At 36.5% G+C, this 27,820-nt stretch overlaps 4 protein-coding genes across 5 annotated transcripts; all 4 read left to right on the top strand.

The window, feature by feature from the left end:
• Positions 1-4,789, top strand: LOC143450586 (uncharacterized). 2 transcript variants are annotated; one of them, XM_076951193.1, is made up of 3 exons: positions 1-93; positions 1,467-1,864; positions 2,105-4,789. In XM_076951193.1, the coding sequence occupies exons 1-3, from the start codon at positions 57-59 to the stop codon at positions 4,106-4,108; spliced, it is 2,439 nt and encodes an 812-aa protein (XP_076807308.1). In that variant the 5' UTR covers positions 1-56; the 3' UTR covers positions 4,109-4,789. The 2 variants fall into 2 exon arrangements, with proteins under 2 accessions (XP_076807308.1, XP_076807307.1); XM_076951192.1 differs by having other exon boundaries at positions 1,467-4,789.
• A 1,756-nt stretch (positions 4,790-6,545) lies between these two features.
• LOC143448689 (intraflagellar transport protein 52 homolog) lies at positions 6,546-12,311 on the top strand. Its single transcript, XM_076948536.1, has 13 exons — positions 6,546-6,700; positions 7,101-7,225; positions 7,377-7,464; positions 7,906-8,035; positions 8,129-8,288; positions 9,361-9,487; positions 9,571-9,657; positions 9,817-9,932; positions 10,124-10,231; positions 10,505-10,592; positions 10,701-10,809; positions 11,032-11,177; positions 11,319-12,311. The coding sequence occupies exons 1-13, from the start codon at positions 6,680-6,682 to the stop codon at positions 11,331-11,333; spliced, it is 1,320 nt and encodes a 439-aa protein (XP_076804651.1). The 5' UTR covers positions 6,546-6,679; the 3' UTR covers positions 11,334-12,311.
• Positions 12,312-12,453: 142 nt separating this feature from the next.
• Positions 12,454-18,514, top strand: LOC143448688 (proto-oncogene tyrosine-protein kinase Src-like). The gene is made up of 12 exons (XM_076948535.1): positions 12,454-13,112; positions 13,253-13,349; positions 13,563-13,661; positions 13,802-13,902; positions 14,059-14,205; positions 14,341-14,490; positions 14,627-14,760; positions 15,466-15,588; positions 15,775-15,928; positions 16,273-16,404; positions 16,616-16,770; positions 16,940-18,514. Exons 1-12 carry the CDS (start codon positions 12,917-12,919, stop codon positions 17,006-17,008), a joined length of 1,557 nt encoding a protein of 518 aa, XP_076804650.1. The 5' UTR covers positions 12,454-12,916; the 3' UTR covers positions 17,009-18,514.
• A 2,672-nt stretch (positions 18,515-21,186) lies between these two features.
• LOC143450891 (tyrosine-protein kinase fyna-like) lies at positions 21,187-27,692 on the top strand. The gene is made up of 12 exons (XM_076951640.1): positions 21,187-21,517; positions 21,606-21,702; positions 22,028-22,126; positions 22,294-22,397; positions 22,830-22,979; positions 23,366-23,524; positions 23,665-23,798; positions 23,929-24,051; positions 24,297-24,450; positions 24,714-24,845; positions 25,280-25,443; positions 26,343-27,692. Exons 1-12 carry the CDS (start codon positions 21,307-21,309, stop codon positions 26,409-26,411), a joined length of 1,596 nt encoding a protein of 531 aa, XP_076807755.1. The 5' UTR covers positions 21,187-21,306; the 3' UTR covers positions 26,412-27,692.
• The last annotated feature ends 128 nt before the right edge of the window (positions 27,693-27,820 follow it).

Below are 27,820 nucleotides of genomic sequence, written 5' to 3'. Positions count from 1 at the left end.
AGGTTTCTTTTTTATAGTTAAAATTGGTTACTCTGTACATTGAATTGATAAGAAAAATGAACATTTTAAAACTACAAGTATACTTTGCTACAGGTGAGTCTTGTATATAGAGATGTGACGACAGCTTACAATATGTTTTTTGTCCAATGTAACAACTAATAAACATTTAAAGGCGTCTGTTTACACAAAATTTGTAATATACGTCATAAATAATTAATTCGATGCCGCTATACTTCTTGTGGTGAAGGTTTTAGAAATTCAGTGTCAATTCAATTTTAGATTAAGTCAATTTACAGTCCAATAACGGTGACACGCCCACGTCGTATTGTATCTGAAATGTATATATATATAGTCTATATATATATTTAAGCCTCCTCTCCAAAGAAAAATATGAAAACACTTTGAGAAGGGTTGTAGAAATAGTCTGTACAATGCGACGTTATATTTTATAAAAAAATGCGTTAAGTAATAAAAAAACTTTTGAAAGAGAGAAGTTAAATCAGCATTTACCTAAATTTAATTTATTATATTGTTCGTGGACCTGTGAATTTTTTTAAAAATGAATGAATGTTTAAAAAAAACCGTTTGGGGAAAAAACCATCGGAGGAAAACCCAGGCTTGTCCATGGGACATTTTTTTCTGTCCCATCCCATCCCATCCCATAGCAATTCATGCCTGTCCCATCCCATCCCATCCCATGCCATCCCATCAAAATACAATTCAATAAATGTTATTAAATTTATGGAAATTTAAGTCTAATGTCTATTAGAATTGACTACATGTACAAAGAGAGATACAAAACGACAAAATTTATTGACTTTGTTAACTTTAAAGTTCAGAAAAGTTGTCTATCTATGACAATTTATTATCATTGGTACTCATATTCCGAGTCACTGTGCTCATTTAGCAAATTTTCAATGCCATGGGAATTGCAATTCGTGCTGTCCCATCCCATCCCATCCCATGGACAAGCCTGGGAAAACCTGAAGCGTCCAACGGTCCAACAAAACAAAACAATTTGATTTATGACTTAGTACAATGTATGAAATATATTCAAGTCATACCAAGCAGAAATAAACCTTTCTTTGTGATACGAAGATAATTTGCATATTCAAAGAAATTTTGACGGCATCTAACGCGTTTTGTGTATGTCTATAGGCGTGACGTGGCGTGATTTTTGAATTCGCACAAAGGTATTGTAGACTATTCAATTATTCTGTTACCAGGAAACAGTTTAACAGAAAGTTGTTTAATTTGTAAACAATGATATACGTTATGATTTATCACCATCGCAACTTACGACTAACTACAAACACAGCCAACATACTTTCGGAAAAAACTCAAATTATAATGCAATAACATACGTTTTAGCTTGTATAGGCTACCTCTGATAACAAGTAACGCTGATTTTTAAGCTGTTAAACTGTGTATAGCTTTATGCTCATCTGTGTACGATTTTTTGGCAGGTTTATTGGCTTTCTTACCGGCAGCGGTCACACAAGCCACCACAGAACCCATTTCAACAGCAGAAACTGCAACTACCAACTCAACTAGCATCGAGTCGTTCAACATGTCCACCACAGATTCATTCACAACCTCTTCCTCAGACTCATTTACCACTGCAGGAATGGGAGCTACTGATGCCGCAACGAACACGTCCGGAAATGAAAGTTTTGTTACTGACACCACCACAACTTTCAACTTCACTACAACTGCAAGCACAACCACTTTCACCGATGGAAGTTTTACAGATGGAGCAGAAGACGTCACAAACGACACAATGCTTGCTAATGTCACAAATGCAGCTGTTACAACACCAGAGACCACAGGTAATACGTCAAGCGTGGTTAACTCCACAGAAGCAATGGTTGTTTTTGCTGCAGACAACACAACAACACAAGTTGCAACTGAAGTTCCAACTACCGACAATGAGATGACAGAAACAACCGAAATTGTTAACGATACAGTAAGCGAAACGACCTTAGTGGCTGAATCTACAGCTGATGGGAACATTTCAGATGGCACAACACAAACGTCAGCATTTACTGCAATAGCAACAACCGAGACATCGACTGGAAATGCTACAGCCGGGGCATCGGCAGCAGTAGCAACAACTCCGGCTCCAACTGCATCAGTACCAGTAACAGAAGTAACAACAACAGCGGTAAACGCGTCTGGTTCAGCAACAGCAATGCCAACGAATGTAACGAACGCGACTGAAGCAATAACGGAAACATCAACTACTACAGGTGAAACAGCAGAAGCAGTAAGTACAGTGATTGCTACAACAAACGAAACAGAAGTTACAAACACATCCACAGTAGAAGAAACTGTTCCAGGTTCAACAACAAATGCTACAATGCCAACAACTTCAAATGGAACAGAAGAAGCGGCTATGGAAACAGCCACAACAGCGGCGACATCAACAACCATACCAACAGCAACAACTACAACAACAACAATGCCAACGACAGAAACAATAACTATGACAGCAACAACATCAACTCTTGCAATAGCAGCAGCGAAATCCAACACAACAGGAGTTATAAACATAACAACAGTATCGACGACAGCATTGGAAACATCAAACGCTGCAGCTACAGTCACAACTAAAGTAACAAACACAACTACTGCGTCTATGACCACTTTATCAACAACCAACACGGCAACTACTAGAGAAATAGCCACAACGGATGCATCAACAACAACAGCATCATCAACGTCAACCTCAGTTGGAGGGGCAAATTCAACAGAAGCTTCAACAACAACAACAATGCCAGGATCGTCAACTTCAACTTCAACGTCAACTGGAGGAACAGGCGCAACAGAAGCTTCGACGACAACAACAACAATGCCAGGATCGTCAACCTCAACCTCAACTGGAGGAACAGGCGCAACAGAAGCTTCGACAACAACAACAATGCCAGGATCGTCAACTTCAACTTCAACGTCAACTGGAGGAACAGGCGCAACAGAAGCTTCGACAACAACAACAACAATGCCAGGATCGTTAACCTCAACCTCAACTGGAGGAACAGGCGCAACAGAAGCTTCGACAACAACAACAATGCCAGGATCGTCAACCTCAACCTCAACTGGAGGAACAAGCGCAACAGAAGCTTCGACAACAACAACAATGCCAGGATCGTCAACCTCAACCTCAACTGGAGGAACAGGTGCAACAGAAGCTTCGACGACAACAACAACAATGCCAGGATCGTCAACCTCAACCTCAACTGGAGGAACAGGCGCAACAGAAGCTTCGACAACAACAACAATGCCAGGATCGTCAACTTCAACTTCAACGTCAACTGGAGGAACAGGCGCAACAGAAGCTTCGACAACAACAACAACAATGCCAGGATCGTCAACCTCAACCTCAACTGGAGGAACAAGCGCAACAGAAGCTTCGACGACAACAACAACAACAATGCCAGGATCGTCAACCTCAACCTCAACTGGAGGAACAGGCGCAACAGAAGCTTCGACAACAACAACAATGCCAGGATCGTCAACCTCAACCTCAACTGGAGGAACAAGCGCAACAGAAGCTTCGACAACAACAACAATGCCAGGATCGTCAACCTCAACCTCAACTGGAGGAACAGGCGCAACAGAAGCTTCGACGACAACAACAACAATGCCAGGATCGTCAACCTCAACGTCAACTGGAGGAACAGGCGCAACAGAAGCTTCGACAACAACAACAATGCCAGGATCGTCAACCTCAACCTCAACTGGAGGAACAGGCGCAACAGAAGCTTCGACAACAACAACAATGCCAGGATCGTCAACTTCAACTTCAACGTCAACTGGAGGAACAAGCGCAACAGAAGCTTCGACAACAACAACAACAATACCAGGATCGTCAGTTTCAACGTCAACTGGTGGGACAGGCGCAACAGAAGCTTCAACAACAACATCATCATCTACAAGCACGGCAGGTGACAGCACAATAGATTCCACTGCATCTTCCTCGCCGATGGCCACATCTTCTACAACAGAGTCAGTTGGAGGCTTTGGAAACAGCAGCAGCAGCAGCAACAGTTCTTCAGCATACTTTGCAATACTTTCCACTGTGATAACGTTGGCAATTGCGATGCTTTAAAAAGCAAACAAAGTTTATTACAAACGTCACTTTTTTATTCACATTATAGCAGGCTTTTAACTTACAATTATGTACCGAATAGATCGTATTTAGAGTCTAATGTAGTAGTATGGTTTATAAAAAGAATTCTTTGCATCTGAAAGCTAAAACGTTTGATTTAATTTCCTTGTTTTTTACTTTTTGCTTTTTTTGCAGATCAATTTTGTTATTTATCGTCTGGTACAACCAAGTTTTTTTGTCATGAAGTTGAGAAGTAGTGCACCTCGTAGCCTAATATCAATCTTTTGCCATATTGGTTTCTTTTCAAAACACCGTATGTTGCAATCCAAACAGTTTCTTAAAGGGTAGCTATTTCTTTGTGTTCGAAGCTTTTTGTAATTTTATTGTATGCAAATATTTTTGCAGTATCTTTGTTTTGCGCAAAAATTACTATTATTGTAATTACTGCTATTATTCTTCATACATGCTGCGTGCTTCAATTTTAATATCATTTTTACCACTGATTTTCATTGTAAGATTACGGCATTTTGCGCTGAGCATGACGCAAAATTGTGGTTATGTTATGAAGAGATAGTTAGAATAAGATGAATAAATGAAGTCTTGAATAAAATTATGGATTTACTCATATAATGCTATGAAAGTTTATCTACGAAACGTGTAGTATTACAGTGAAATAAAAAATTACAATGAAATTTAAAATGTTGTAAAATGGATTCTATGAGCAAATTCTCAAAAAAGAGTAAAAAGTTTTAAACAAACAACTTCGCACTAATGTCCTCTTCAAAAACTAAGCCGTGCTCGTGTGTGTGTGTGCACCGAGACCGTAGCTAACTACTTGTCCAAGCGGAGCTCAACAAACTCTAGGATGGGCTTTAAATACTGAGCTTTAAAAATCCTTTTTTATAGGCAAAACGTTTTCATGAATTAATGGCAGTTATTTTGATAAACTGTAATTATACTTGCATTATTACGTACCGACTTCATTATTACTGTTGGTCAATATAACTGTTGCCAGTGTACAGGGGAGTCAGGCGAGCCCATTGTCCAGATCTGCAACCTTCAATGGGGACTATTAATTATTTGCAAATCACATTCATTGTCACGTCTCCATAAAGAAAGTATGTAGTAATAACGCAAAAGTTGAAAGGCATTGTACAAGAATTCGAATTCGTGTTTTCACCGATTATTATTTAGCCAAAATTAAAAAAAATGCTGTAGCTAAGCATATGTTTGCGCCCCATTAATAAAGTAGCGACACTGGGTATCCAATAAGTACCAGTGGCAGTATTATTGCGAGTCTCGCGCTCTAACCACTCGGCTATCGAACCGATTAAATATTGACATCTACAATATTAGACGAAAGACGTCTGTATCTAATTTCTAACGGTGGCGGTTACTGACCTTCTGGTGCTTCATTTTCTTTTTTTCGTCACAACTATCATAACATGACTCTAGCCAATTTATCAGTTACTCAATTCGACTAGAGAATTAACTCAAGTCAATGATTCGAGTAAATACAACACTCATAGGATGTAATATTATCGGCGCGCCAACATTTCGTTTTTCTAGCCAAGAGCCGAAAAAGGTTGCGGACCCGCTGATGGAAAGCAAACGGTTGTTGTATATTGCAAACAAGCTGAAACAGCTGTGTAGTTTACTTGTAACAATGGATAATAAAATTCAGTGCATTAAAAACAGCACTGATGCAAATGCAATGCAATGTAAATGCAAATAAGTATTCAAAATGCGTTTAACTTGATCTGTAGGAACCATAAAAAACCGCTACAATTAGTATTAGCAGGCAAATATTTTTATAACGATTGGGGTGTTTGTCAGTTAAAAAAGAAATCTAAAAACATAAACATACAAAATATTTAACAAATAATCACAGAATAAAATAATTTGAAATGCATTATAGTAAAGTATCCTTTTATGAATCACAATTTACATTTTTGGGTTGTATTGCTAAAATTCATCGTTTTACAAGCATCCAAGAAAATGACTAACAGTGGTGTTACTGTTAAATGCCAGAAGGTGTCCAACTGAAAATGCGACATCTCTCATTTCAGCTGTGTTACAGGAAGATGAGGCTTCTTCGGTCTAAAATTCTTCCAAACATTAATGATTTGGTCTAGGCCTGTATAACCTATTCTGATATAAGGAAGTATGGCAAGAAATCGAGAAATCATGCGTGCAAACATTCAAATTTTGTTGTAAACTGAAACCTTAATTCTTTGTTTATTCACGTCTAAACAACCAGTTTTTCTGTGTTTTTTTTGTTTAAAATCTTGGAATGAATTTATACATAACTCACCATATAGGCTAGGCCATAAAGATTAAAACATGGAATGACTGATTAAACTTAGGACTGACAGTTCTTAAGTAATAGGCTAAGTCAAAATATATTTCAATATAATATTTAATTTCACAGACTAAGTTGCTAAGTGTTAGTGCTGTAATAACTTCTTTTTTCTGGTTTCTTTAAGATTTAAGAAATTTTTTTAAAAACCTAAAGGCAGATAGGAGGTGTGACAACATTTCATCAATATTTGAGGGAAGAACAACCATAACATGCCTCCAGCTCCTGAAATGGTAAAAAGTTGTGACAGACTATCCGAGAATTGTTGTTTTTGCATGGTTATACTTCGCTTAAATTATTGGCCTAAGCCAGTCTGGATTTCATGGCAACTTCCCCTTTGACATTGATACTGTCTAGGTTTGTGTATCCAAAGCTCAATTATATAAAAGCGGACAATCAACATGTTGGCTAGGGTTTGGCACCTTATGGTATACGTGCAAGTCTGTTTGCAATCCAAGATCACAGAAAAACCCTCCATGAAGTCGAATATGGTGTCTAAACGATAGCCATGGCCTGTTTGTGGTAAATTATGCTCAAAACAGCAACCTAGATAAGAAGAAAGTCTGGCAAAAAACTGGCATTTAAATAGTTCGGTATTTATTCGGTTTAATTTTATACTTTGCACCTTGACAGGGAATGGAAGATCATGCATCTCGAAACTTAATCTTGTTTGATCAAACTAAACGGGAGCTTTTCACTTTGTCAAATGGTTACAAATCTTGGCATAGAAAGCTACGCAACTCTTGGAAGGTTGCCCAGTAAGGCATTGTATTTTTTATGAATATGCAGTACAATATATATATATGTACATAAGACTAATCATAACTTACTTTGTTCTTGATTAGGAAATGACGTCTTTGACATGCATTTAAACATATGACGACCACTTTTTTGTAATACTTTTTGTAGAAGCAAAGATGACATAACAGAAGAAAAGTTGAAAGAAGCACGTTTATTTATAATTGCTGCTCCCCGGGAAAAGTTCACAACATTTGAGGTAAGAACTGCTTTGTATGCATGTGTAGGATTTCAAATAAAACTGTACTCAAATTGCCTGGTGCCTCCAAACTAAAAAAATTTTAAGTTAACTAAAACCACTTGCTTGGTATGCTTAGTTCATGGATTTTTTATATCTTGATCCTAGTGATCTCAGCAATGCAATCTAAATGGTCCAAGGGAGCACGCGAGCGAACTTAATGACCTTTGCGATTTAATCGACAATGTACAAATTTAAGACAAGTATTGAAGCTGTTAATTTTCTGCATAATAGATGGTTTCTTAAATGCTGACAGAATATTAACGGAAACAATTTTTTTATATCAGTTTGAAATGAAACTACGTGCTTGACTAATGCGATGTACAGAGCATTAGGATGCATAAATTAATTCAATGCTTTATGGATAATAAGGCAAATTGAAGTCCCTTGTATTTTACCAAGTTTGAAAACCTAAAGCGTTATATTGAATCTGGTGGAAGTCTGTTGGTTTTGCTCGGAGAGGGAGGAGAAGGCAGTTTTAACACAAATATCAATTTTCTTCTTGAAGATTTTGGAATTATGGTTAATAATGGTAAGACAAAGAGTAAACAAACGTTGGGTTTTGTACAAGTAACATATTTTTACCGAACCCGGGTATCGATATCTAGATATCTCGTACATTTAGACGCGGTCGTACGAAGTGTTTATTACAAATACTTCCACCCAAAAGAGGCACTGGTTAGCAACGGTGTCCTAAATCGTGCGATAAGTCGAGCTGCTGGAAAATATGTGCCTGGTCTTGAAGATGAAACAAACAAGGATAGTGGAATAAATCAAATTGCTCAGTAAGTTTATATCAAGAGCAATTACCTAAATTTGATGTTGGTTCGGTAACATTATACTTTCTGTTGTCAAAGTCCTGCGCTATATAATAGCATGTTTCTATGTAAATGTTCTGGTTGTTATATTTTGAAACGATTGGCATCAGAAACTGAAATTGCTTTGTTTGTATTTCACAAAAAGTGTTTACAAAAAGCCAATGAATGATGAGGACTTGATATCGAGGTAAAGCAAACAAGGAAAGTTGCGTGGGAAACTTTTCGTATAGTGCCATCACATGCTCATATTAACCATGGGTTCTTAAGACTATTGTTAACATGTTGATTGCCATCCTGGGGTTAATTGTGTATTGAGATGCTTCATGTTAAAAAGCAACGAAGTCTGTCAACATGACTTAACCTAACTAATTTTCATACAATTTATATGCCAATTCCTGACAAGATCAGAAAAAAGACGTCAAATTGGCAACTCGGAACAAATGTACTTAACAGATTTGCAACGTATTTTTGTTTTCATGGCGTGGAAAGTGTGACGTCTACGGTCGGATTGTCGATTGACTCCTAGCAATCAACATGTTAAGGATGAACCATGGCTGAAAACATTCATGCTAATATAGTTTACAATTATTAGATTTTAGATAAACAAAGGCAAATTTATTTAAATTTGTCATTAATAGCTTTTTTGTCTTGGGAGTTGGGATGTAAAATTTTCATTTCCAAATCCGATTATGTAGTCTTTACTGCATCCAGTAATGACAACAGAATAGCTTTAGCCAATTTTTTTGATGTTTATAGCATGTGTATTAGGTTAGCTAGGACATTATCTACAACTCAAATAGTCATCTAATAGTATGTGTATATAGTAGTTTATTTAAAATAAAAAAGTTATGTATAAATAAAGTAAATTATATGCAAATTTCAACTTCTTAAAATCCCGCAATAAACTTCCTGCTTTCAATTTTGTTTTAGCTTTCCAATTCACATTTTTATGCCCTGAATACTTTACCATTCATATCCTTAAGATCATATTACCATGTGCTGGTCATAAGCTTTACTTTTTAAGATTATGTACGTTTAGAGCTTTGCAGTTTGTATACCCCTATGGAGCAACATTAAATGTAGCGAAGCCTTCGACGTCAGTTTTATCAACTGGCTCAGCCTGCATTCCTGTCAACCGACCCGTGCTTGCTATGTATAAATCTAAGGTACTATTGGAACAATTTTATTGCGACCTTTTTGTCTTGGCATTATTTCTTCATTGTGATTTGAGTGAAAATTCTTTATTTAGCATTTTGGAGGCAAGCTTGCTGTGTTGGGGTCTGCTCATATGTTCCAAGACCAGTATATCGACAAAGAGGAAAACACTAAAGTCATGGTATGATATACACAGTTACACACGCTCTTTGTGCATTGTTAGAGTTTAAAGAAACTTTTTGTAGTCTTTCTGTTCAGTTACTGAATTATATCGGACCCTTTTATGATAATTTCTTTCGTATTTTGCTGGCTTTAAAGTTTTTATTTTTTTTGACTAAAGGATGTGTTGGTGAAATGGCTGACCACCGACGACATTGAGTTAAATGCAATCGACGCCGAAGATCCAGAGATATCTGATTACAACATGTTGCCACACACAGAGAAGCTTTCAGCCAGGTCGCTGAGTGGATCATGCTGATTATTTTGTGCAATGCTGTGTGCTTTCAATATTAAGTTATCCTTTAAAAGTAGCTTAGATGGGAGGTTGATATAGTTCCCTTTAGCAAAAAAATTTCCACCTAAGGCCTTAAATTCATTGGTGCCTTTTCTAGCCTTTTAAACTAACTGAGTTGTATTTTTTCGTCAAGGCTTAAGAGCTGCTTGCAAGAAGGAGATGATATTCCAACTGACTTCACTCACTTATTTGATCAGCAGCTGTTTAAGATGGGAAACAGTATTTTGCCCAAAGTCCTCAAGTGTGTGTTTTGTTCTGTTTTTGCCTAAACTTATATACATGATAGCCTTATGTTCACTTTAGCTGCCAATTTGTTACCATTATGACTGTGTGTGTTATACCCACCAGCCACTGGTCCTGAGTATGCGTTGCTTCAATCTTCATACTATAACCATATATCTTAAATTAACTTTCAACTACTTCAGATTTCTATCTTAAGTTGTTATCGGTAGCTACGTAGTATCTCTGTTGCAGTATATTTCTGATTTAAGTTGTTGCTTAATTGTATTTGCAGAGCATTTGAAGATACGAATGTGAAGCACGAGCCTCTCACGTTGATTCCACCCAATTTTGAAACCCCGCTCCCATCTCTACAACCAGCTGTCAGTTTCTTGATAAGAAATACTTCACCTGAACCAGTTTCTTTGCCCACAAGTGTATTATTATGTTGAACTAATAACAAAATTTGAAGTGAAAATGTATTCTTCTAGGTTTTTCCTCCAGAGTTCCAAGATCTGCCCGGGCCCTCACTTGACCTCTTTGACCTCGATGAATGTTTCTCCTCAGAGAAGGTCCGACTTGCCCAGATTACAAACAAATGTACGTTCCAAATGATTGTTGCACTTGACGTTGTACTTCCCATTAATTTGTAACCATTTGTGAACCTAGTTTATGGCCATAACAGTAACAATGAGAGAGTGGTTTCCCTTTCAGGAGTGACCACCAAATCAATGCACAGCATAGCATGTTTAATTGTGCATGCTTTGTATGTCATGAACTGTTAATCTGCAATTTGAAAAAGTCATTTTTTTCAACTCATAGGCAACGATGACGATTTGGAATATTACGTTCGAGAATGTGGAGACATCTTGGGAATTTCTCCTAAACTCCCGAAAGAAGAGCGAGATGCAAAGCACATCCTTGAGCACGTTCTCTTTCAAGTTGTCGAGTTTAAGAAAGCGATAATGGTAAGTTTATTGCAAGGCAGTCATGCATTGCTGTACTGGTTAGGAGCGACTGACCTGAAGGTGTGAGTGACCTAGCTTAGCCTCTCATTTGCTGCAGCACCATTTCAAAAATTCTTACACTGACATCCCTTTACCTTGCAGGACCACGAATCATGAGAGATATTTCATGCTGGTTAGTAAGTTGTTTTTATCTTCGGCTAATGATAGAAACCCGAAATTCACTTTGTCTTAACATATCTGATGTTGTCCAGCACAACTTGCAGTTGACATGGAACAGTGGTCGTTAGTATTTGTGCAAGTTTAGGCACACTTTGTAAAATGTACTGGTGTCGCATTAGAACCACGAGAGAATAACTTTATTACTTTTGAAATGTTGTCCACTCGGTAAATCCATGTGTTCATGTACAGATTTTTTGCACTTAGCTGTTAGATTTCTATGAGCCAAGTTTCAAACCACAACTGTAATCCGCAGATTACATTTAGAATGGTAATAATTTATCTCCATATCAAATTGCTCTCTCTTTGTCTCTGCCTTGTAATTGAAATCTACTTACATAAAATTGAAACATCTCACATCATTGTTACTTAGACGGCTATGTTGTGTTTTGTACAGAAGTTATAGCTTCAACCCTGCATTTGCATCCGGTTACACTGTTTTAGTGTACTTTTGAGTGTCGCCAAAATTTAATCTAAATTGAGCTAGGCTTGGTATAGTTTTTATTATTGATATCAATACTGTGAAACTAATGCTCTTCTGTAAGTAGAATTTTCATGTTTTGAGTTATAAAATATTTAAAAGTTTTTGTCTATCTTTAGTGTTTACATCTGTAACTTGTATTACTGCACACATGACAATTTTGTTACTTGGTGTAGTGGCAAGGTGCAGCTGCAGTGAGTTAGATGTTGTTGTTTAAGTTGTGGATAGCTTGGTTAGATAATGCTTTCCGAACAAAGTTTGTGTTGTTTTATACTTGTGGTCTGGAATTGTTTGTTTTCATTCTGATGAACTTCGGTTGGTGCTAAGGTACATTTTAGGATTTTGTTACTTTTATAATTACTTTCAAGAAACTTTGACATGTGCATTTTGTTTATATTTTTGTAAAAATACAAATAAACGTAGTTGTTTTGAAAGGACGAGTCTATGTTGGAAACATTTCAGCCACCAGCCGTACAATTTTAATCTAGCCAAGTAGTTGTTTTATTGCTCCAATAACAAACCACTTATTAGTAACACTTATGAATTATAAGCAAGTGCGCTGCATTAGAACAGAACCAAGTTTCAGGTAGAAGGAATCGCTGACGTAATAGTTGTGGCTTTAAATACTTAAAACTGTGTGGGCAGTTTTGCTGGTTTAGTGGCAACTAATACCAGGAAGTTTAGAACATTGAAGGCAGTCCAAGTAAGCATGTATGACTTCGTGTATTATGTCATATTAGTTTCAGGCAATAGGTATAGGAGAATGGACAACTTCAGCGATATCAGGAAGTGAAATTTGCTCAAATGTCTTTTTCGGCTGCTATCAGACAGCTAACTATGTGTTAATCCAATTGCAATATTGTTTGAGGAAGTCTGTCAATGTTGCTGAGTATTCCAACACCACAAGCGATAGATTTTATATTTTAAGTTTATAACCTGGCTCTAGCAGATTAAATAGAAAAGATAAGGGATACAACGTATAAGGTGAAATACAAAAGCTACAATAAAGCATTGTGCTAGAAAAGTTGCCATACAAGCAACAATGAAAAGGTGTTTTGGATGCTTCACTTGCACCGGAGAACGAAAAGATGACGAAGTGGAGGCACCACGGCCAACTCAACAGAATGTGCAAATGGTCCCAGTGAACAACATTATTCCTTCATTTGCTCCAACAGCCCCACCAGGAAGTAGTAATTTTGTAACCGCTCTTCCAATGGTACCAACGCCACCAACTGCACGTAAGCTTTACAAGTTTGTTTTTCATCACGTTACAACTTATCGCCTACCTTATGTTACCGGTATTTCTTGTTAAAAACACCACTTGTAATAAACTTATGTAGATATAAGCTTTCAGTAAACTGTTATTAACATCTTTTAGCCAAAACATCAAGGCATGTCGCAATGTACGACTATGATGCACGAACTGATGACGACCTTACTGTCAGAAAGGGAGATTATCTTTTTGTCATCAATATGTAAGTACAGTGATTAATAAACTGCGCAGTGATAACACTGCACAGTGAACAGGGGTTTAAATGACTTTATTAATGTAGGTAACTAAAACGTCTTTCAAGCTTATAACTACCACACCCAAGTTTTTGAGATAGATACGATGAATTTGCTCTTCAGTGAACAGCGGTTATACCGGCACAAAATACGTATTTCTAATGCTGTGTTGTTACTTTAAGGGAAGGTGACTGGTGGTTTGCACGTTCGGCCAAAGACAATATAGAGGGTTACGTCCCCAGCAACTATGTAGCCCCTGTTGGTGGGCTTGAAAGTGAAGAGTGAGTGATAGGAACATCAATTTACATCAATTATTTATTTATCTTGTCAATGTGTCTCAATTAACTTATCATCTACTATTATTTACCAACTTGTCAATTAATGTTGTCGTTTGTCAGCTTGGTACTTTTATTGCGTTAAGGTGGTTCTTCGGCAAGATTATACGTAAGGAATGTGAGAGACTCCTGTTGCAAGAGCGTCTATCTAGAGGTGATTTCATGGTCAGAGAGAGTCAACAAGGAGGTCTGTATCATGCATAATGTAGATATCTGTTTATATTCCATGAAGATTAAACCAGATTGCTTCATTTGTTTCAAGGACTTTTGCTGTTGGCATCGCTTTATGTTGAAATCTTTTTGTTTAATTGTAAATCCACATCTCGGAATTTTTTCCGTTAAGGATATTGCGTGTCAGTCCTTGATCAAGATCCAATGCAGGGCAGAGTGGTCAAACATTATCGCATACGCTCCATGTCAAATGGTGGATATTACATTTCATCGAGGACAAGTTTTAACGACATCAGTGAACTTGTGCAGCATTATAAAAGTAGGAGCAAAAAAGTTGATATTTAGAAAAGTAACTTTTCAACTTTTAAATATAGTGTTTTTGGTTTTTGGTCTTGTTTAGAAAGGTCTATTTGTCATTGTTATATACATTTGGACATGAAACTTTTGTTGTCAGGTATGTCGGATGGTCTTTGTTGTAAACTGGCAAATGCCTGTCCCACATTGACCCCCGTGACCCCTCCCCAGGATGTTTGGGAGATTCCCCGCAACCAGCTTTCTCTTCAGAAGAAATTGGGTGCCGGAATGTTTGGGGAAGTTTGGAAAGGTTAGCTTGATAATATTTCTCTGATGACTATGTGTAACAAACTTCTCATTCATCAACCTAATCACCTAACTAAACAATGCACATATTGTCAGTACTGTATATTCATTGTTAGTAATACAGCTAGTAAAATGTTTAGGTCTCTGGAATGGAACTACTGAAGTTGCGATTAAAACTTTAAAACCTGGTACAATGTCTCCGCAAGCATTTCTAGAAGAAGCAAAAGTTATGAAGATGCTGAGACATGAAAAGCTCGTCAATCTTTATGCTGTGGTAATGTCACTTCCAGTATCATCCTAAAAATTTAAACTACTCAGTCATAGCAAATTTTTATAGTGAGGGACAAGAGCCAAGAAAAGTTAACTTTTATTCCAAGAAAAGTTGGCAGTAGGCAGTAAGCATACAAGAAAAAGAGTTTTTTAATAATATTTAATGGTTAAGCAATTATCGTCAAAATGTGATGGTTATAGATAGTGGCAGTTGTGGTGTCACAGCGTGAAATCCTCGTATGGCCAATTTTTTGTTCAAGCATAAGTACTGAATATAGTGTTTCATGCAGGTGACAATAAGCAGATATAGCCTGGACGTTCTAAAGGATGTCAAAAATACCTCACATGATACGTTTATGCTGAAACTAAACGTTACCTGCAGCTAATCACCTACTCATGAGGTCAAATTCTGGTTACAACCACACTTGAATTAGTCAGTCGTCCTTACTCATGTCAGTTTCACATTGTGACATCATAATTGCTGGTATTTCTATTTTCGTCATAATAAGTTGCACGTTTGCATTTCTGGATATTATTGCTTAACCAGGTAACAAAAATAATTAAAAAACCTTTGTTTGTTCTTCAATTAAAACTTAATAACAACTCTTCTTTAGTTTAAGGTTAACTTGTCCCAGCACTTACCTCCACTTTAAAGATGATTGATAAACGTTTTGGTCAAGACCAGTAGTTAGTTGTTTTATGTTGGCAGGTGTCAGAAGAACCAATCTACATCATAACTGAATTCATGTGCAACGGAAGTCTGCTGGATTATCTCAAAACTGGTACCGGCAAAAACTCAAATTTCGCTGACCACATTGACATGGCAGCTCAGGTTATTCTTGACGTACCAATAGCCTCTTGCATGTGTGTTTTTCTTCACACAACTGTATAGTTGGCTTTCTATGCAATCATGGCGTACTTTGTTCCAATCCTGCACAATGAAAACGACAACCAAGCCTAAAAATACTTCAAGATTTAAAAATGCGTGACTTGCTCATTTTGTATTTCTGTTTTTCAGATTGCAGCAGGAATGGCGTTCATTGAGAGAAGTAATTACATCCACCGGGATGTAAGAGCAGCTAATATATTGGTTGGGACTTGCCAGATCTGTAAGGTTGCCGACTTTGGACTTGCAAGGCTTATAGAAGACGACGAATACAATGCTCACCATGGTAGGATGGAAAATTTTGATACTTGTTCTTCTCTTAAGATAGCAATCTGTACTGTTGCTGCATGCTGGTGTATATAGTATGAGTATATTCAAACAATTTTTTCTACTGTGGCAATGCTGGTCAATCTATTTTAATCAAAACCTGGTTTTACTGTATGTTGTCAGCTTCTGAGTTTATAAACAAGCATGTTGGAATGTAAGGCGCCTGTAGTGTGTGTCATGCTTGGAGTTCAGTCATAACTGCATAGTTGTTGGGCTGAAAATGTATACAGTATATACTTTTGTAGCATCTGGCCGCAAGTTTAAGGTAATAAGTTAAATTTTTGGTTGTTATGTCTTGCTTAGGTGCCAAGTTTCCGATCAAGTGGACTGCGCCAGAGGCAGCCAATTATGGTCGTTTTACGATCAAGTCTGATGTTTGGAGCTTTGGCATTTTACTCAGCGAGATAATTACAAGGGGAAGAACTCCTTACCCTGGCGAGTAGTGTTATATTAGCTTAAACTGAGAATCAAAAGATGCGCTTTGCAAAAGCAAACACAACTTTGATAAAACTTTAATGAATTGAACGAAATGTTTAAGGTTAAAGCTGAAAGTGAAACGTTTAAAAGGATTTCAACATCTCAAAGTTCAAAGTCTGCTTTGGTCAAAATAAATTTCTGGACGTAACAAATACTAATTTTGAATTAGGAATGACGGGCAGGGAAGTGTTGGAATCCACTGACGGCGGTTATCGAATGCCAAAACCGAACACCGATCCACAATGTCCGGACTCCCTGTATGATCTCATGCTGCAATGCTGGCATAGAGATTCTGCAAAGAGACCGACCTTTGAGCATTTGCAGGTTGGTCCTATATGGGGTCTTAGATTTTCTCCAAGTGTAAAAATGTTCAGGATTATGCGATGTGCATGGTTTTTTGTATGGCATCAGTAGACCTACTACTACTGTATCTTAAGCAGTGAAAGGTTGATATGGTCCGGTCACAGTTAACATTTGCCTTTTTATTTGACAGTTCTTCCTGGAAGACTATTTCACAGCGACGGAACCAAACTACCAGGACAGGGAAGAAGGTGGCTTTTAGTGGTTTCCGCCAATTTCTTATTTATTTAAAGTTAATTTTTTGCAAATCGACCACCCTTACATACTTGTACGTGCAGGATACAGAGACTTAACGCAAATCACATTGGTTTATGCTGCAGACTTTGTGTTAGTGATCGCGATTGTGTGAAATTTCAGCACAATTCCTTGTGATGCATTACAAAAATGCCCGATTAATTTTGCTGATCATTTTGTAGCAATGCCTGTTATCAAACTATTCACCGTGTTTAATTTAGACAAAAGTGCTACTAATGTTTATACATTTCCAATCGTGTATGCATTTATCTGAGTGAATTTTTAAGAGATTTAAAGCTGTGGTTTTTATGTTTTTCGCCTATGTATGTAAACATTTTATAACAGGAGCAAATGTTATGTTGCATAGATAAATTCTTCGATCCTTTGTGATATAACTGTACAGAATATTTCATCTATAACGAATAACAAAATAACTGCGAAATATCAGCGTCCAATAGCACACATGATGGAAAACCCAGTAGGTTTCCTCTCGTGCTGATCTAAACTGTGGCCCATTGTTTGTGTTTCTGCCGAGTTTTTGGTTTATTTATGTAATTTAACTACTGTCGTTATATGCAGAAGTTTTACCACATTAAAAAAAGTTTTTCAACCATACCCAATTTCTGGTGAAATATCAACTAATAGTGTATACAGTAATAACAGTTTTAAGAACGGGGCAACGCAACAACTAAAATACGCTTTTATCTGATTGGAATTTGTTTTGTAACTAAACTCTACATTTTGGTGGCTCTTGTAGCTGAATAGTAATATCCATTACTGTTCATTATCCATTCATTGTTTACCGTATTTGTACAGTATTGACACTACTGATTTTGCGACTCGCTGGTGTTTGTAATTTTCCGCAAGTGACTCTTTCATTGAACAAGCTTGCCCAGCCCTGCTCAAGCATATCACATTGTTTGTTTCACGTATGCTAATTTGTTGTTTTGTTGCCCTGCAAGTATTACTGTAAAACTATTTCCTGTTTCATGAGGTTTCTTTCCTGGGTTCAAGTTTGCTCTTCATACATGTTTACATTGATTCTTTGTCTGAATTTGACCTCCTAGCTTTGCTTATTGCCTAAATAAATCAACTAGGTTTTGTTGTTTGACCACCTTTGTTCACTTTTTCTGTTAAGCTAAAGCTGATTAAAAACTCTATTTGACTTCATAACAGCATCCACTGTAAGAGCTTTTAATCAAAACGATTCAAGCAAATCTTCAAGTTTCCTTTCAGTGTACTTAAGTTGTTGTATGTTCTTGAATTACTGACACATTCCACTCGTAAGATTACAAATACTGTAATCTACACCAGCTAATCAAAGTCAGCCCTCATTGTTCAGTATCGCTTCCTTGTTTTTTCATGAATTAATTGCTTGCTATAGCTATTATTAACAACATATTTTGTTTATTATTGAATTTTTCAACGTGAACGCTTTTTTATTTCAAATATAGTGAAATAGGTAAGACAAGAATGCTTGTGTATTAAAATGTTAAACATCGCCGTTTGTTAACTACTGACGAGGAAGTAAAAAAGTTTAGAAATTTTTTGATACGGAGTAGGCAGAGTTTGAGGAATGTGGGATGGTTTTAAAAACGTCAGACTGGACTATCATCAATCACTTCAGGTGGGCTTATAACGTATATTCGTTGTTCTAGTCACTTAATGTTGTTTGAAGATAGGTCGATATGTTGCTGGAAAGGTTATGTTATTTATTTATTTACAGTTATCGTTTGAGCAACGATATAAAGTTATATCTTTATATCATTGGTTTGAGTGTCTTTTAAAACTTGCTTTGTTCGATTACGTCATAGCTGACACCGACATACTTTCGTTTTATTGTTTGTTCTCTGCTGAACAAACGCGTACGAGCTTAGATTATTTTTAAGCTTTTACTTTCCGCAGTTAGCACTTGTTTGGTTGAAAGGTAGTTTTGATTTTCTTGTTAATTGTCGATTTGCAAAGTACAGTAGTTGATAAGGCGTTATCACATTAACGAACGTTTTTAGACAACGAAAGCAGAATAAGACGGAAGTATTGTCTGGCCTGAAGCATATTATCGCATATGAGGAAGTTATGGTAGTTACTGGCACGATGTCTTGAGCTTTTGCTGTTGCAATATGTCAGTCGAAACTTATACCTACTTGTAGTCTCCTACTGTTTTTAGGCGTGTTTATTTACTAAACCGCTGTTATTTTAGCCTTTGGTTTGGACTTGGGAATGTAAATTTATGTAATGTAAATTAGTTTCACTTAAATGTTGATTTTAATCATACATTGTTGACAGACTGATTAAAAAGCTAAAACACGACTGTCTGCCGTCGTGCTTTTTCAGTTAATGAAACGCATCACCGAATGCATATAATCAGTGAGTCACGCATGCGTGGTACAGTACCTAGCTTCAATGCATTTCAAAGTGGTGCGTGTACATTCACTCAGTTTCCTGTTGTAATAGCATCTATTACTATGGCAGTTCAGGTTTTGCTTACGTTGTTACTGTAGCGGTGTAATTGCAACAGATCTGAAATGATTATTATCTAAGCTTGCTCGAAAATTTAAATGACGTATGTTTAGCTAATGACGATGGCTAATTTCTTTGTTGTTTGTTACCTGAAATGACGGTATTATTCAACTTCTAAATAATTAACTTTCAAAAGTTTATAGTAATCACCTTGATGCTTCCATTCGTTATGCTTTTCAAAGGAAATATTTCAATCTTGATAGTGGTTAATGAGAAATGGCCGTTCCCTTGCCCAACGTAAGATTTAATAATGAATCGGTAGCGCTATTTCCTGCACTGCTCGTGCAGTATGAGGAAGTGGTGTTAAGTAATAAACCAGCCGCAACTATGTGAAACTACGTCAGGGGCTGAAGCATAACTGAAAAGCGGGGCGCACGTACAACAAAATGAAAGTAGAGTGCATTAGGAACAAAGTCAACAAACAACAGTTAGCCAGACTTTAACCAGATTGTTTGTTTTTTGTTGCAAACAGTTGCCTGTAATCAGACATTTATATAGCCCTACATACTGACATAATATTAAGGTTATCCACAGACAACTGAATATTTCGCATGGTAACCAGTAGACATATTATCAAGGAATTTAGGGCATAGTATGCAAGTGTACAACCACAGGATGCCTTTGTATGCTAGACCCCAGCTACTCAAATTGTGATGTCATCTGGTTGTGTACTTATATACTAGGCCCAAATTTTGGTTTGGTTAATGTTTTTGCCCATAGCATAGTTATGATGCTTTTAAATTGTGAATACATATTAAAGGTATTTTGTTTGTGTTAAATATGCATTGTTGACTGAACAATTTTGGATATTTTACATTAGGGTAAATCTATGTTTTTGTTAATAAATTAAATAGGTGTACAAATATTTATTTGTGTTGTGTGTTTCAAACCTCTGGTTAAAAATTACTTTATGTATAGTACTGTTCAGGTTTAACTTTTTTAAATCTATATATAACCCATGTCTATAGTAGTTTGAGAAAGTTTTAAAATAACTTTGTAAGTAGGTGTATATACTCAATGTTTGTATATATTTATTATTAGAAACTGGTCATTGGCTTAATGGTTATGGTAACACTTCTACTTCCTCTAATAGGTTATGGATGTTAGACATACGTGTCTTGCAATTATGTGCTTTAGAATGTGGGAAATACGTCGAACAGTGTCTCAGGCAATTGCTAAATTGTTAGCAATTTATTCTTTATCTATCTTGACTTCTTGGTAATGTTTTCCATTTGATATCTCACTGAGACTACATGTGGTAGTAAGGTATTTAGCTGTGCAAGTTCACTCAGAGGTAAAGAAACTTATTACTGGTAATGGCCTCTGAGAGTTTAACCGCTAATTTCACCGCCTTGTCTCACATTCCACTTACTCCCTTGCGCTTGATAATCTCAAGTATTGTGGTGATCGCTGAAGTGTAGCAGACCGTGGTAGACTGAAAGAATGTCTTGTAAGGTTGCCCATTTTAAGTGTCTGTTGAGAGGCGGCTGTGTTCATATTTGTCAGTTTAAGCTGTACTACAAAATAAACACATTTGTGACTAAAATGATTCTTTTATGCAAACGCCCCTTTTAATATTGTAGTATATATATTTCAATATTATTTTTAACCAATTTTGTAAACTAATGAATTTTTATCTTCTAGATTCTATATTAGGGTGTGTTTAGGAGAAATTTAGCCTGCAGATACATATTTGAAAGAATGAGGTAAATTTTAACGGGTTTGTAGAGAAATAGAAAAGAAAAGATGTTTCGACGATGCTTCAGCTGCTTATGCTGTAAAAGAGAGAAAAGCTCGTCTGAAAATAATGACCAGCGCCCAACTCAAATGCAGACAACTACAATACCCATCGGCCAGTATCCTGGACCTGGGATGCAGCAAAACATGCCACCGATTGGTGTCACGAATCCTCAATTTTCCTCACCCCCGATGCCAATATCACCAGGCGGACCAGGCGGTGAGTTGCGGGAAATTTATTCTATATTACTGCTATTGGTGGCGTGTAGATTTGTTCTGAACATCTCCCACTATTGATTACGTTGCAGGGGCATCACTGAAATTCGTGGCCATGTATGATTACGATGCGAGAACTAACGATGACTTGTCATTCGCAAAAGGAGAGCAGCTTTACATTTTAAACAAGTAACGCTTCCTGTGTAACTTGTTCTAGTCATATTTTGCTTAATGCATTTTGGATTTATTGGTTCCGATAATTTCCTGCTGCCAATATTGTAGTAAATAATCTTAAGTATTGACAGGTGATGGCAAGTTTATAGTTAAAATGTATATATTCATTACTTTTGAGACAGATTGTGTAAGTTGTACACCAATCCAAGAACTATTGTATCCAGCATCTCTTTAACCATTGTATGATGTTTCCAATACTGTGGCTAAGTCTATACAAATATGTGTAAAAAAACTTGAAAATTTTGTTGCGTGTGTGCTCATTTGAATATATCATTTTAAGGGAAGGGGACTGGTGGCAAGCTAGATCTGCCAAATCAGGACAGGAAGGATATGTTCCAAGCAATTATGTGGCTCCGTTGGGTGGTCTAGAAAGTGAAGAGTAAGTTAAAAATTAACCTCAAGCCAGGATGACTAAAAGTAAATGTTTTTTAAAAAGTAGTAATTGTGTTCACTACAATTGCGTAAATCACATGGCTTACTGTTTAAAAGGGAGAAAATTTGTTGTGGAATTTTTCATGGACTGTTTATGGTAATTATTTTCTACAGGTGGTTTTTTGGCAAAATTAGTCGTAAAGATTGTGAACGAAAACTCCTTCAAGGTCATACCAACAGAGGCACTTTCATGATAAGAGAGAGTGAAACAGCAGTTGGTAATAAATTTTTTATTTGTGAAAATCTGTTCATTGAACAGAAACCTTGTTTCCTTGTACACGATACCTGCATATTGTAGAAAGTTTTTCAACAGTGAATATAACCATGACTAGATTATGCACAAAAATATCCAGATCATATGCAGTAAACGATAATGGTTTATAGAGTATATCAGTATGTTTGTGTTAATTGTGTATAAAATTAATTCAGCAGTTTTTTTGTGTGCATACCAAATGGCAGAAGTGTTCAAATAATAACTAAACACAAACTAATGATTATTTATTCGTAAGAGATGACACCAAAAGTATGGATCGATACCGCACAACTGTAAATAAAGAAGTGACAACTGCGTTTGCTGTTTATTGCAAATATAAGACACTTTTGACGCTCACCAAGCGATCTGTAACCAATTATTTTCTTACTAAACACAGGTACCTTCTCTCTATCCATAACTGATCAGGAACCAGGAAAACAGATCGCAGTAAAACATTATCGTATCAGGACACTAGACAACGGTGGCTTCTACATAACCACAAGAGCACAGTTTACCGACTTGCCAAGTCTCATTCTACATTACCAATGTATTCATTCTTTATTTTTTAATGTAATTTTCACTCAAGCTTATTGAGGACAAGTCGTTTGTTTCTAAGGTCACTTTTTAAAAGCGTACATCTCTTAAAATGCCTTTTATATTAAGAGCAGAGTGATATCATCATTCAAGTTAGTTCAAAATGGTCTGAATAACTTCATTAAAGTGATATGTTTTTGTCTCTTTTTCACATATACTTAGCTAAATACAATCTCGCTAGTCGTATTCCAATATTTTTTGTTTGATGGCAAAAAATATGATGATCTTACCCCTTCATTGAAATTAATGCTGGTTTAGTGTAGGTTTGTGTTTGATGTGCGATTAACATTGGGTCGTTATTTCGATATTTGGGAAGATAATTCTTCTTTGAATTTGCAGCGTCTGCTGATGGTCTTTGCTGCAGGTTGGTGACACCGTGTCCTGTGACAGATAAACCGGCCACCATCACCATCGCGAAGGATGTGTGGGAAATTAACAGGGACCAGCTCACCCTGCAGAAGAAGCTCGGAGCTGGAATGTTTGGTGAAGTTTGGAAAGGTTGGTGCAGACTGTTATAATGTCAAATCCATTGCTGTACTATCACTGTAACGTTAATGCCGCAGTCAAGCATCTGAATGTGTCACAAAAGAAGTTGTGGATATACTGTAATGTGTATGATGCATTTATTCTGCTTTTAGGCCTTTGGAATGGTAACACTGAAGTTGCGATTAAAACCCTTAAACCTGGGACAATGTCACCGGAAGCTTTTCTTACTGAAGCCAAGATCATGAAGATGCTGAGACATGAAAAATTAGTTAATTTATATGCAGTGGTAAGGATACAAATGTTTAGTGCATAAAACCTCTACTGTAAACCTTAAAGCTCAATAAGCCGTAGTAATTATTCCTTTAAATAAATGCTTCTTGCGTTATGTATGGTTGACATTTTGATGTATAATACAGGTCTCCTTGGAACCAATCTACATTGTGACCGAGTTTATGTGTCACGGTAGTTTGTTGGATTATTTGAAGGAAGGACCAGGAAGGCAAAGCATGTTAGTAGACCAGATTGACATGGCTGCACAGGTATTTTTGCAATCTACATTTGCGTAAAAGTCTTGGCCCCAACTACGCCATGCCCAAGGCCCCCTGTATATGCAAGGCTTTACTGTATATCTTATCTTTATTTCATGTGTAAAAATTTAGTAACTACAGTAACTTGAAACTTGTCGCCCCTTTTTGCATTAATGCAAATTTTAACCTAAAGGCTTTTGAAATTAGTAGCGGGAGTGTACTATGCATAACCTCACTTCTATTGTGTTGATGAATAGGTTGCCGCTGGCATGGCATTCATTGAACGAAACAATTACATCCATCGTGACGTAAGAGCAGCCAACATACTTGTCGGCAAAAACCAAATCTGTAAGGTTGCTGACTTTGGTTTGGCAAGATTGATTAAAGATGATGAATATAATGCACACCAAGGTAGGGGAGATGTATTAAGTATTTTATTGTTTGTCTATACTGCTCATTTTTTGTTGTCAAACAGCAGCTTGTAGCTTGTCATTGCGGGGAGTGTTTCAGAATTAGCTTTCATGCTGCTGTGGTGTTCAAATGATTTTAGAAGCCAAATGTTTTAGATTTTTCTTTCAGTTAACTGACTGAGCTACTTTATGTCAGTCCAAACATTACAAAGTATCAGAAAATGTGCATGGAAATTTCGCTTCAATCTTTTTCGTTAAATGCAGGAGCCAAGTTCCCGATCAAGTGGACTGCCCCCGAGGCAGCAACTTTTGGTCGTTTCACGATCAAGTCTGATGTTTGGAGCTTTGGCATTCTCCTCACAGAGATCATTACAAAGGGAAGAATCCCATACCCAGGTACTTGTTGTTCGTTAATGATTGATTTAACCGTAACCATCTTTTGATTTTCATAGTTGACTTGTTCGATCTTAAATACGTGCTAATATTTACTGCTATGATTCTTCTCTATAATGGATAGCTGCAAATACTAAAGTTTATTATTGTATCGTATCACAGTTTTTGAATTTTTGTAAATGAACCACTTAAAATAGATAGTTTAATCTGCTTGAGTAGTACATTACATCAGCAAATGGTTACTGTCAAAGTAATAGTAGATTATACCTGATTGATCTGAAAACTAAACATTGTTGAATTAACTCAACTAGATTGTTAATAACTTAACGCGTGCGTTTTTTAAAATATCTTACAAATCTTCATTTCAATATCTCTATTAGATATTATTTACTCGTCAAATTATAAATCATAAATCGATGAATATTTCCCAAATAAAGGCATGATGAATAGAGAGGTTTTAGAGCGGGTCGAGGCTGGGTACCGCATGCCCAAGCCCCCAATTCAGCCCCCGCAACCTTCCTGCCCCGACTCTCTCTACGACTTGATGCTACAGTGTTGGCATAAAGATGAAATGGCTCGACCAACCTTTGAATTTATACAGGTGACGATTCTCGTGAGAGATAAGATTATAAAAAACATCTCTTAAATCTAAGGATAGGTTTAAATGAAATCCTGAACGGTTTTATTTTGTGCAACGTTTATTCGCATGGCTATGTAACGTACAGTCGACTCCGCTTAATTCGGACACTTTGGTTCCGCTCACTTTTGGCCGAATTAAGCGGAGAAACGGCTTTGTCCGAATTAAGTGGAAAATCAATTGTTCGTTTCATGGTCATGCATAAAGGCAAAAAACGCATTTAAAATACTGTAGTGTTGCGTAATAAATGAATTGCAGCTGCGCTATACTGCAGTAACTGGCACTGATCGCATAAAACGTCTTCGTTTACTTTAGTGAGCAATTTCACTTTTTGTGCTAAACTTTTCTGTACAATTTTGTCCTACAAGATGGACGCAATTGTACCGAAGTAAAAGCGACTATGAAGCTGGCACGGCGTTATATGAGTTCATTGTCGATTGTTACTGCATGGATCGTCATTGTTTCACCATAATCACTCATATTGCAATTGAATCTTGTCTTAAAACGAACGAAGTACTGTTTATTGTGTCATAACCTAACGATGGAATTGCGAACCTGTGTCCGAATTAAGCGGAGAATTGTCCGAATTAACAGGAGTTTTTTACGTTCAATTTTTACTTTTGTTCCGTTCCCGAGCATTTTGGCCGAATAAAGCGGTTGTCCGGGTTATCCGGTGTCCGAATTAAGCGGATTCGACTGTATATCGAAATAATTGAATGTAACTGATTGAATCCATTGGCAAGTGAACCATTATGTTAAGTCCAAGACAAACCTGTATTCGTTCAGAAAATATTGTTTTATGAGAATCTTTTTGTGTTGTTGTATACCATTTGGCATTCTTTTGACAAGCTTGTAATTAACAGGGATTTTTGGAGGATTACTTCACTGCCACTGAACCCCATTATCAAGAGTCTGGCGAAGGCGCTTTTTAAAGCGTAGTTGATGAGAATTGTCAATTATGTTAGTGCCTTAAACTAAATCTTAAATCGTGAGGAATGTTTACCGTTAGTTGAATACTTGTAAGCTATATCGTTTGTTTAGATATTTGTTAATCATTTACTCAGAAAAACTGTTTTAACACTTCAGGATGATATTGAACATATAAATTTTCTAAACAGATTAAAAAAGTTTGTTTTTTTCATATATATGTTGTTGTTACTAATTTACGGCGTAATTTTTGTGTACTTTCTATTAGTAATTTGCCACATGACAACGATTTATTGCATCTTTGTGTACAGCTAACTGTCCAAATGTATAGGTTTTTGCAAATTGTGCACTTGCAAAAAAGTCTGCTGAAAGACTCGGTTCACGTTTTCTGAATTATTATGTTACTCTCTACTAAAATTTCTGTTTAAAAAAGTTAACTTTTTTCATTAAGTTGTGGTGAATGTCACTTAATAGTATATTAGGTGATTGAATGTTCATTTTCAAATTTTTTTAATTTCGTGTGTTTGATAATTTATATTTGCGAATTTAATCAACATATGATGATATCATTGTGGATAATGCCCGCATTCCAAGGGTTTATAAGTGCACTTATAAACAATTTTTGTATTTAGAAACACTAGTTCGTGTCTCAATTTCAAGTTGTGTGTAAAAATTGCACTGCAAGGCTGATTGATCGACAGCCTTTGTCTGTTAATTATTCCTTCTCTTAACTCTATGCTTAAACAAACGATAGTCGGCTTCTATTTGAAATATCTGCACTTATTGTGCACATTATTGCATTGATTTTTTTCCACAAACGTAGATCGTTGATGATAAGCTTTCTTTCTTGCGTTTACACTTTTGGCTTATATATCATGTGGTCAGATCATCTACGTAAAGAGACGTGTGAATAAACCCTCTCACATTTAAACATTTCTGCTGAATTTTTTATTCCGTGTAGTATTAATAATAATTAATCTTCAATGTGTTTCTTGTTTAACTAAACCACGTGTAAAGTATTGTAGATAAAAGTTATTCTAGAAAAATTAACTTCGGTTGTAAATCATAGCTTACTCCTATTCTCTTTAATTTGTTGAATCAAACATCGTGAACTCATTTATGTTGATGGGTGTTCGCTGCCAGTGATGTAAAAAATTGGCTAGTGAAATATTACTGTATGGAGATGATGTTTGTAAGATGTTTTTCTTGCAATCGTGTGTTGCCTCTTCTTCGCAAGCCAACCACAACATGTCTGTAAATGCTAATAAAACATTTCCTAATTCATACTCAAAGTCTGTGTTGCTCGGATTGTATTGATACACCAAAATGTGCAACCAAGCGTCGAATGTTTGCAAAATTTGACTCTAATAGCTTTGCTTTTCAGCCAATTCTATTCTGCGGTGTGATAAAAACA

Source organism: Clavelina lepadiformis, chromosome 3 (genome assembly GCF_947623445.1).
Source record: "Clavelina lepadiformis chromosome 3, kaClaLepa1.1, whole genome shotgun sequence".
Classification (NCBI taxonomy): Eukaryota; Metazoa; Chordata; class Ascidiacea; order Aplousobranchia; family Clavelinidae; genus Clavelina; species Clavelina lepadiformis.
Note: the sequence above shows the minus strand (reverse complement) of the source record. Positions and strands in the feature narration are given on the sequence as shown.

What these genes read in the sequence shown, in the direction of transcription:
- LOC143450586 (XM_076951192.1), top strand. Translation starts at nt 57, where the DNA reads ATGAACATTTTAAAACTACAAGTATACTTTGCTACAG. An exon ending in ACAAGTATACTTTGCTACAG is followed by an intron (nt 94 to 1,466) that starts GTGAGTCTTGTA and finishes ATTTTTTGGCAG; the next exon opens with GTTTATTGGCTTTCTTACCG.
- LOC143448689 (XM_076948536.1), top strand. Translation starts at nt 6,680, where the DNA reads ATGCCTCCAGCTCCTGAAATG. An exon ending in AGGAAAACACTAAAGTCATG is followed by an intron (nt 9,658 to 9,816) that starts GTATGATATACA and finishes TTTTGACTAAAG; the next exon opens with GATGTGTTGGTGAAATGGCT. An exon ending in ATTTTGCCCAAAGTCCTCAA is followed by an intron (nt 10,232 to 10,504) that starts GTGTGTGTTTTG and finishes TTGTATTTGCAG; the next exon opens with AGCATTTGAAGATACGAATG.
- LOC143448688 (XM_076948535.1), top strand. Translation starts at nt 12,917, where the DNA reads ATGAAAAGGTGTTTTGGATGCTTCACTTGCACCGGAGAACGAAAAGAT. An exon ending in CAGAGAGAGTCAACAAGGAG is followed by an intron (nt 13,903 to 14,058) that starts GTCTGTATCATG and finishes TTTTCCGTTAAG; the next exon opens with GATATTGCGTGTCAGTCCTT. An exon ending in GTTTGGGGAAGTTTGGAAAG is followed by an intron (nt 14,491 to 14,626) that starts GTTAGCTTGATA and finishes TAAAATGTTTAG; the next exon opens with GTCTCTGGAATGGAACTACT.
- LOC143450891 (XM_076951640.1), top strand. Translation starts at nt 21,307, where the DNA reads ATGTTTCGACGATGCTTCAGCTGCTTATGCTGTAAAAGAGAGAAAAGC. An exon ending in CAGCTTTACATTTTAAACAA is followed by an intron (nt 21,703 to 22,027) that starts GTAACGCTTCCT and finishes TATCATTTTAAG; the next exon opens with GGAAGGGGACTGGTGGCAAG. An exon ending in GGGAAGAATCCCATACCCAG is followed by an intron (nt 24,846 to 25,279) that starts GTACTTGTTGTT and finishes TCCCAAATAAAG; the next exon opens with GCATGATGAATAGAGAGGTT.